The 10,000-nt window shown below is 45.8% G+C and overlaps 2 protein-coding genes across 3 annotated transcripts in view; both read right to left on the reverse strand.

The window, feature by feature from the left end:
• LOC132454422 (protein tweety homolog 3-like) overlaps positions 1-1,159 on the reverse strand; it is a 7,846-nt gene extending 6,687 nt beyond the window's left edge. Inside the window, exons 1-2 of one of the 2 annotated variants that reach the window (XM_060047770.1) lie at positions 589-715; positions 148-320 (exon numbers count right to left, since the gene is read on the reverse strand). In XM_060047770.1, coding sequence (XP_059903753.1) covers positions 148-273 — 126 coding nt within the window. In that variant the 5' untranslated portion in view covers positions 274-320; positions 589-715. The other variant, XM_060047769.1, reaches the window with a different exon arrangement.
• Positions 939-9,871, reverse strand: iqce (IQ motif containing E). Its single transcript, XM_060047762.1, has 19 exons — positions 9,460-9,871; positions 8,963-9,017; positions 8,649-8,810; positions 7,941-8,036; positions 7,654-7,712; positions 7,148-7,261; positions 6,975-7,025; positions 6,814-6,884; positions 6,648-6,720; positions 6,484-6,524; positions 6,235-6,386; positions 5,793-5,848; positions 5,460-5,686; positions 5,214-5,321; positions 4,681-4,981; positions 4,471-4,554; positions 4,006-4,136; positions 3,288-3,385; positions 939-2,357 (listed from the first exon to the last, which is right to left on the reverse strand). Exons 1-19 carry the CDS (start codon positions 9,538-9,540, stop codon positions 2,230-2,232), a joined length of 2,088 nt encoding a protein of 695 aa, XP_059903745.1. The 5' UTR covers positions 9,541-9,871; the 3' UTR covers positions 939-2,229.
• Between the last annotated feature and the right edge of the window lie 129 nt (positions 9,872-10,000).

A 10,000-nucleotide genomic window follows, 5' to 3' on the forward strand; every position in this document is an offset into this window, starting at 1 on the left:
CTGCCTCACATAATCAGTCCATTCTCTAGAACAGTATCATGCATTTACAGTATGTACGTTGAGTGATGCGGTTGGGAGCTTGGGTGACGGACGGACGGACGGGGGGATATAACAGTTGTTTATAATATCCCGCAAAATGAAGCCTACCTTCTGATATTCCGTATCTTCGGGTCTAAAGTCGCTGCTGACCGCCTCGAATTGGAGGTTGAAATGCGGCAGGCGGTGGAGCGCATTGACCCACCAGGGCGGTGAATAGTTCACTACAGCCGCCATCCTTCAGTGTCTCCTGGACAGCTGTCACTTAGGGTTCCTCACTGGCACTGCAAAGCAAAACACCCCATTCGGGTTAGTATAGCAATGAAATGCCCACAGAATGAATTGTATTCAAACGATAGCCTACTGTATGTCGTCCGCCTACATACGACTTAAAATAAATAAACACCAACAGACGCCTTTAGGTGAATTAAACCCCATAACGCCATTAATAGCTCTTCAGAAATATCTAGGTCAATTGCATGAGAAACAACAGACTGTAATGCATTTAACAATGTCCGCTTATTTCCGTTGTGAATTTGACCCAGCAATCACCAATTCAAAAGACCAAATCCTTGCAGAACCTTCAGAAGAACAAGCCATAAAGATAGAAAAGGTTCCTCGCGTGGAGGTAATTATGGGCTGTGTGAGCGGCTAAGCGCTATCTGCAGTGGGGATGACCTGTGTGCACCACCTACCTTGGAGAGCTAAGCGGACGAAAATCCTGGCTTTCTATTTGGGGAAGACCGCCTGGTGTAATGTGTTCCCCTATTGTCTTCCAGGATCCGTGGCTAAATGCGAAGATCTCAGCTCCGGTGGGCATCCAAACGCCCGCACTTTGAACCAGCGAGTCGCCGACAGTCAACAACATTGAAGTGTTGGGTTGATGTTCAGATCCGTTCACATTTCACGAAGACCGCATTCCTCCTTATCTGGATTTTTCTTTTTTTTTTACCACGCGACGGTATATAAATGGTTAAACTCGTTTCACCCGCAGTCCGGCGCGTCTGTTTATTTGTCGTTATGGTAGTCCGGTCAATCGCTCTGTATTTTCCGCTTCTCGCCCGACACGTCGGCTTCGCTCTTCCACGACTGTCGTGTTAATGCATTTAGAGCGTGAGACAATCGCCTTGGAAAAAAAAGTAGTGGCCTTTGCGGCAGCTCGCTCTGCTGCCCAGTGTTTTGTTTCAGAGCTGTGCTGAGATCTCGCAAATTGCGCAAAAAGGCCTCCCCCTGATGTCGGAAAGATGGTAGTGCACGTTACAGTCAATAACGGGGACATCATTGCATTCATGAGCGACAACCGCATAAAAGGGACAGCCTTTTTATTTAATTATATAAAATACTTTATTACATTGTCTCACTCGACTCCTTACATAATAATGTTCTTTTATTTGCAGATTAGCCTGTGCCTTCCTCTGCAGTCTATCAGTAGACATGGCTGAGATTGCAGCAGCTTGATTTATAGGCCATAGGCCTATACATGTGCAATGCATAGCAATGTAGTAAGAGTCAGATGCGCATAATGTAGCATGTTTTAACTTGCATTTAATGAATCAACAAAGTAATCCAAATCTTTAAATCAGTCAGAATGTTCAGGTAATCTCAGCTTTTGAAATATGTATTTAGAAAACACACCTTTGCACTGGTATGCTTTTGATTTGAGCTATATAAACCATGTTTGCTGTTACATACATCAGGCACTTTTTCAGATGGACAATGCAAATGCAGGGCATTGTAGAAATCAGGCAAAGAAAGCATTAATAAGTGATATAAGACAGTTCATAACATAAAAAAATAAAAAGTGCTGCTGGGCCCTGCATGTTTGTACATCTCCAAACTTGCTTTGCTGAACTGGAGGTGTGTATGTTTACAGTTTGCCCTCCTATTATCACTGTCACACTGAGAAGTTATGCAGTTGGAGATCCCAGTATTCCAAGAGAGAGAAAAACCCCTTTCCCATGCGAGCGCAGCTTCATAATATGATCATCTACGTCTGCCTGCATGTCTCTTAAGTACTGATGAATCACCACAGTCTGAAATAAACCAGTAGTAAATGAATCACTGGAACTCATTCGAATCTAAAGAAAACTTTTGAAGGCGTACTTATTGCTGTGTGAACTTTAATCCAATCAGACACGCACACACACACCCACACCCACACACATACACACACACACACACACACAAAGAAGTCTATAACAGCATCTTCTCTCTGGATCTCAGCGGGCGCGTCGGGGACACGACAATGTCATCCGAGTCATCCGAGTCGATGGGCGTGGCACCTCGTGGGGGGTTGGCTTCACAATGGAGCGCCACTGGAGCTGTGGGAGAAGAACCGACCTTATCACTGGACAGAATGACACCGCCGCTCTCCTCCCCGTGCCGTTATCTAGGACTGCAACAGCCATAGGGAGGTTCACTATAGGATTTAACCGTGGCTGTTTGATTGTACTTTATCGTAAATGGCATTGCCAGCATTCGGCTATTAGTGAGTGAAGAGCTACGAGTGAGTGATTTTAGTCACCGTCAGTGACTAAAAACAATATGTGTCTTAGGTTGACTGCAACCTCTGTACGAGGCACTTTAGATGTTAGCTGCCTGCTCCTTTCTTTTGCTCCCTCCCTCTCATAACAATTCTCAAAGCCACCTCCACTGTCTTTAAAACACACTGGCACAATATGAAAGGCACACGGCCTGCGCCCCCTCACAAGCCGGCTGTGTTCAGGGTGCTGTGGTAGGGCTCGGTGACAGGGATCCCGCAGGAGTCAGCGTTAAGTATTGGATGGGAAGAGGCCACCTGGGAATGGCTCACGGTTCAATGGTTTCATTTGAAACGTGACACGAGGGCCGCGGGGGGGGGTCCATAATTCAGAGACAATGTGAAGGTGTTCTTCTTGCGGAGCTACACCCATGGCAGAGTCGCGACATACTGCTCCTCCCGCACTACCCACAGGACTAACAGCCTGCACGGGTGCTCAAGTTGCACTACAAACTATGACAATGTAATGTTCCTCATGGAAAAGAATGCAGGATAAGATAAAGATAAAGATATGTCCTACAATAACTGTTGCGAAAATTTGTTTTACAATGTACAAAAATAAGTTCTTTGCTGTTGCTGTTTTCATGCGCTTGTTTTTATATCGTTTGTGGTATCCATGATCCAAAATGACAACATAACGATGGTCAATTTTATGATAATAATGAGGACATTTTTTTTATGCGTGTACAAATGCAGATATTTTCCGGGTTACCTGGTTTGCTGGGAGGAAACGGAGGGAAACTTCCGTGTCTTCCTGACACCTGGATGGCTGGACTGCTGCCCTCAGTGGAAGGCATGGGGGAGACGGAGCTACACACAGACACACACACACAACCTCACATTAATTTGTCTGTTGATTTGACTCGATGTGATGATCATGTTTTGAATACGCCACACACACACACACACACACACACACACACACACACACACACACACACACACACACACACACACACACACACACACACACACACACACACACACACACACACACACACACACACACACACACACACACACACCTGAATGATACCCATGTTATTACTAGGCTGAATCTCCTTGGGTAGCTCACCTGTTCAGAGTCCACCTCGACTCTGCATAGCTACCGAGCCCCTTCCGGCCACCATTGTATGTTGTGCGTCCTGGCACTTAATGTACGCACTTATTGTACCCACTTAATCTACATTGCACTTATTCATAGTACTTAATTGTGTAGCATCTGCAGTAGCTGCTATCACTGCTGTACACGGGGAATGAGTTAGCCTAGCGATTGTAAGCACTTGCACTTGGTTCTATGAACATCTTTAGTGTACCGACAGCGATATATTGTTTCACTTCTTACGACAAATGTACTTATTGTAAGTGGCTTTGGATAAAAGTGTCTGCTAAATTCCCTAAATGTAAATGTAAATGTAGCTGCAGCATACCTTTGTGTTGCCCGCCCACAGCGAACCAGGTGCCCCCGGAAAACAGACTGTATCGTCGTCACGTCAGCAACGTCCATCTGTCCGTCGGCACAGACATCCCCATGGTCACCTCTGCTGGGAGGGGGGACCGACTGAAAAAGAGGTGAAAGTGGTGAGTGAAAAATAGGAATGTGGAAGAGTAGTAAGGGGTTTGCTATAGGAGAAACTTTTGGATATAAAACACCCTCTAGCGATTCCTGACATGCATGAATTAAACACTACATTCCATTCTCAGCTGCCCCGAATATGTCACATTTATTCGAGGATCGGAAAATAGGATGGCTCTGGGAAAGATATGTGAACAAATCAAATGTTTGAATCGCTGAATCCCGACTCTTCAAGGCCATCACGGGGCTACGCCGCTACAATACATGCGCTGTTTTATGTGGATCTATGTGGTTGTGCGCCAGGGAGCTCGCTCTGCACCTTGGCGTCTGTGGGAGACGGCTCTCTGAGCTGAGCTTGTCGCAGTAGATGGCCTCTCAGCGTTGACTGCAGCATCACGACGTCCTACGGATAAGAGGAGGAGGGAGTGTGTAACGAAGTGCATAAATAACAATAACTGACAATATACTGCAATAACACAGCAACGCCGCAGCTCTCATAGCTACGACGTCCCCCTCTCTTCACACACACTTGATCTCTGTGCTCCCTCCAGCCGCTCTGAATGGTCCTCGCCGCCTTGTCCCGCTCCTTCTTTAACCTGGTCTCTGCTCTTCTCCTCCTCCTCTCCTCGGCGTTTCCCCTCCCCGGCGCCGTCCTCCCCTTCCCCTCCGGACCCTCTGTATCCTCGGGTCCCGTGCCCCCGGTCTGGGGGGTCCCGGGGGTCTCGGGGCAGGCAGGAGCGGGGTCCTCTGGAGCAGGCCCCGGCGCCGGTCGCTCCCGGTCCTCCTCTTCCAGAGTTTGGATTCTCAACCGCAACCGCAACGCCTCCTCTCTGAGGACAGCACAGACACAGACGGGCTCTTACAGCACAGACACTACCACATGACGGACACCTATTGGCATAACGGACAAGGATGTTGCCTTGATTCAACCTGAATTAAATGAAGGTGAATATATGAATATGAAAATTACACTTGTATGATTTAACAAACATATACATATTTTATGCATACGTTATAAACCACTGAATCCTCCTCACGTGATACATCACAGGTTCAACACACCTGTGCTCGTTGCGCTCTTTTTCATGTTTTTTGACTTGTTCATCCTTCCATCTTTCCGTCTCTTGTTCCAAATCTTCTATCACCCCCTTGAGCCGTAACAGCTCAACACTGCACCAAAATAGAGCAACAACACGTTATAAATAGGCTTCAACATGGGTATTTTAGATACAATGGTAGATGCTCATTAACTCCACCAGGGGGCAGTGTAAACGTTGGTCACATGCAACGCCGCTACATTTCACGTACTCTTTACTGGCCAGCGTCTCCTTAAGCAACTTCCGCTCTTCCTCCAATCCATCAACACGACCTCGCAAAAACAACATATCCTCCGTTCCCACGGGAACCACTTCTTCTGTTGCCACGGTAACCGCCTCTAGAACATCCAGATTCTCCTTAGGCATGGTCTGAACCCCTTGCTCCGATTGGCAGCTGCTCTTTGCTGATGGGGCATGTTTTCTGCCAGCCTCCAACCTCTGTGAGAGCAGGGTAAAGAGGTTTGTGTGGTCCAAAGACGGCGTAGATTCTCACACTTGCCAAAAAACTCACACTTATACTGCAATGTGAAACTGGAGGTCCTACCTTCTCTAACTCCAACAGTCTTCTCACTAGCCTCTGTTTACTCCACTCTCTGTAACCTTCAAACGCACAATCACACCCACACGCACATGCAAACACACAGAATCACACACACAGACACACACACACACACAAGATATACACAAGGAAACAGGATGAGCGAGAACACGATCAAATCTACACAGGTGAAATACATGATTGCTTTGTTTGTTTGTTGACCAGTATGTACCACTGCCTGTCTATTTTCATAACTCTTTTTTCTCCAACTGAGGGACACACACACACACTCACGAGGAAGCTTTGGTTCAGAGTTCACACTGAGATGCTGAGCCCACGGCTGGGAATGAACACGAGTGCAATGCACCCACTTCTGACAGGAGCCAGAGCCACTGTGTGTGGGTGGGTGTGTTTTGACGTACATGTGTATGACTGTGTGTGCGTGTACCTTTGATCCCCTCAGCAGGGCTGTCAGTGCTGAGCTCCTCTCTGAGAGTAGAGTTGTCCAGTTGCAGCTGCTTCAGACTCTCAGACAGACGCAGGACCGTGGCCCCCAGGGACTTCTGGTGCCTCTGGGAGCCCTTCGTCTCTGCCCGACTGCTACGGGAGCCCAGCGGAGGAACAAGAGTTACCTGCTATTTCTGCTTAACACCCTCCCATGTCTAAGCAAAGGACTTGAAATGGGCGAGTTCAGTACCTTTTCTCTGCAGCGTTGAGAAGAATTGTCAACCTCTTGATCTACAGGAAAGATACAGTTGACCGAAGATTAGATGGCTGCCTAATATGCATACTTAGAGGAACGTTACCTGTGCTAAAACCAGAAATAACTTTCATTGATGATTCTTAATGCAAAGACATTACCTCCTCAAAGTATGTTTCCACAGTGATCTTTAACTCCTCTAAGTTGGTGGTCCTCAGCTCGCTTTGCAGTTTACTGGCCGAGTAGAAGGTGATGAGAAGACTGTGAACAACAGTAGCACCTACACCAGTATGTGTGAGGGGTCGGTGAGGTTGGAGGAGGGCTTACCTTAAGGCGTTCTCCTTCTCCCTACACTGCTGTTCCAGTTTCAGAATCCTCTGCTTCAGTCCCTTAATGACCTTGAGAACAGCACAGATCCAGGGTTGAAAAGCCTGCCAATACACATTCAAACGTCTGGGAAGATTAAAGATTAAAAAAAACGCACTCACCACACCACCTTCCTTGTTCTTATCCACAAAACTACGAGTATATTCAGGACCCTATAACAGAGAAAAAAAGGAACGTTTATTTTAAAAGTGGTCTGATCTTCTGTTCTCTTTGAGTGACATTATGGATGATTACGACATCTTGTGAATCCTTTGATAATGACAACTAGTCCTACTTTAGTGGGATCCAAGAGCTCCTCAATTTGCTTCTCTCTTCTGGCTGTATCCTCCTCCAGGCGGCGCAGCTTGGCCTTCATCTGTTGGTTGTCAGTCCTCTGGTCCACCAGACTCTGAACAAATTGAGTTACAGACATGTTTCTTTTGCACAATCAAGATCTTTCAAAGAAAATCGATTCATCATATGATAAAAACATGACAGGATCTTTGACACTGCAAGCCATCAGGAAATTTTTATGGTGACATAACCAGATTACCTTGACCATTCACTTAACAATTGTGACTAAAGCGGGCCTGAACAGTCTTTTGATTGTCTGGATCCCTACAGCATTTTCAGAGGATAATTGTTATTGTTTAAACCAGGAAATGCTAAAAAAATTAACGAAACCAAAAAAATGTTTATATCCCTCTGGTGAGCAAAAGCAGTATTGACAAATAAAGTCTTACTTCATGAATACAATAATAAGTAACCTTTACATGGAAATAAATTATTGTTCTTCTTTACCTTTTTAAGGCGGATGTTTTCATCGTACATCTCCTCCTTATCTCCGTAGTCGACTCGACCTGAACAGATGAAAAGGAAAGAGTAACTAAGCAGCAACATGCAGTAAAGCATGTACAGGTACATACCTTCAAATGTCTTGATATGAATACATTATTGCATGCATAAGTAGTTTAATTGGAATGTGCATTATTGTATCGCACTGTGTACATCTCTGTCGCATGTTCACACGAATAAAACACACACAAACACACACACACACACACAGACAGACACACACACAGACAGACCATTGGATGTAGAGCGCAACTGTTTGTGCTTCCTGGACGTCAGGTTGAGGATCTGGGCTGTGACATCATACTCTGACCTCATCGACTGAGACAGACCTGATAGAGAGCGAAGAGAGGGTGAGAAGGAGAAGGCAGAGGGAAGACAGAAGAGAGTAGAAGAGAGTGATATAAAAAAGGAGGGAAAAAAGAAGGAAGAGAGAAAAAGGGAGAGAGATAGTCAGACGGATTCAATCATGAGACCAACACATATCATGAATGAATGAACACATGGATCATTTTATCAACACGAGTCATTCATTAACAGTTCCTGTTTCAAGAACATTTACACTAGATCTCACAGAAGGGCAGACAGTTGGAGCATCTTGAGTGTTTTACTTCCGACAATTTAACCCTCCTTTATCGCTCTCTTGATTGACATGGAACAGGAAACTGAAACCCCACGAGATTCAACAACCATTTGTCAGCTGTCCAAACAAACAAGTCTGGGAGATGGAGATAGAGCTCTCTCTCTCTCTCTCTCTCTCTCTCTCTCTCTCTCTCTCTCTCTCTCTCTCTCTCTCTCTCTCTCTCTCTCTCTCTCTCTCTCTCTCTCTCTCTCTCTCTCTCTCTCTCTCTCTCTCTCTCTCTCTCTCTCTCTCTCTCTCTGTCAGGGGAAGCCACTCCTCCTGCATCACCATGGTTACATGGATGTGTTTACACCCTGCCTACCGTGGTGTCCGTTGCTGAGGGAGGTGAGGCATGGGGAGGCGGCGGCGCCCAGGGTGTCCACCGACGCAACACTCGCATCCCCCAGGGAGGCCCTGGGCAGTCGCCATGCCGACACGGCCACGCGCTTGGAGCCAACCTTCAGACTGCTGAGGTACGGGGACCCTTAAACACACACACACACACACACACACACACAAAGATATTTACTACCATCATTCTTAACAGATATTTTAACACTACGTTTCAACTTCAGCTCATTTTTGACAAAGTCAAAATCTCCAATATAGAACGACAGTTGAGCTAAAGTTACTTACTTGGCGAAGAAGGGGGTTTGCTGGACATTCTCTTCCTCGTCGTTGTTCTCTGGGTCTGATTTAACATAAAAGCACAATAACAAGACAAGACAACGCTTTTAGGCTGGCTGTTTGCACTTGCATGTCTGAGTGAATTATTATGGCCTTTCTTATAGATGTTGAAATCCATTTCTAAATCGGAAGAGGCACTGCCACTATAGTGACAGTGCCAAAGAAAGTCAGAAAGCCTCAGGGGTGTATATAGGTTAAGGGATGAGTGCATTGTTACCACATTGTAACCACACGTTAAGAAACTACCAGGTCGGCAGGAATGATTCATGCTTTGTATTCTTCTAATGAACGATCTCACATGGTCACACACCAAAATGAATCACAAATGCTCCCTATGAAAATAGACCGAAGGATCCTGGAAGATTAAGAAAAAATGCAAGAAGGAAAGTGGGAACGATGAAAAGATACGCAAACAGACATTTCAGACACAAAAGGCTGAGAATTACCAGTTCCTCGAAGTCCTCGTCCGTCTGAACATCACTGGCTTCCAGGGACAGGGACAGCTTGGTACTCTTTGTACAGGACATTATAGCGCAGGCTGTAGTCCACTCTGTGTTCCTCGGACAACTTTTCTTTCCTTGTGTGGTACACTCATGGTGTTGTAAATCACACTTCAGTTTCCCACTGTCGGCAGTGTGAAATCCTCATGAATGTCATTCTACTGATAGAATTCCCTTAACGAGAACAACGCTTCCATAGCAACACACTTCGTCAATAATAAAGTCGTCCGACGCATAGTTTGAATTGAAGAAAAATGACACCTAGCTATTGTGTTTACTGTTTTCCTACCATCGTTTCAGTGTGGAGTCGTCTAGCAACCAGGCAGATACATTGTAGGAAAACCCACAGCTGCCTAGTGCCTACCAATAGATTTCTGTTTTCCGCTTTCTAATTATTGAAAGTCGCCCCTTATTGGTGGAGGTGCACTTAAAGGAGGGACCTAAATTGTTCTCCTCCAATACAACGAGAGAATGCATATGACATCAA

Source organism: Gadus macrocephalus, chromosome 3 (genome assembly GCF_031168955.1).
Source record: "Gadus macrocephalus chromosome 3, ASM3116895v1".
In the NCBI taxonomy this organism is placed as follows: Eukaryota; Metazoa; Chordata; class Actinopteri; order Gadiformes; family Gadidae; genus Gadus; species Gadus macrocephalus.

Bases quoted from the DNA above. Each gene is read 5' to 3' on its own strand.
- iqce (XM_060047762.1), bottom strand. From the start codon at position 9,540: ATGTCCTGTACAAAGAGTACCAAGCTGTCCCTGTCCCTGGAAGCCAGT. The intron at 7,262-7,653 runs GTAAAGAAGAAC...CAATTTGTTCAG, and splicing joins AAAACATCCGCCTTAAAAAG to AGTCTGGTGGACCAGAGGAC. The intron at 4,555-4,680 runs GTGTGTGTGAAG...TCTTATCCGTAG, and splicing joins GGAGGGAGCACAGAGATCAA to GACGTCGTGATGCTGCAGTC.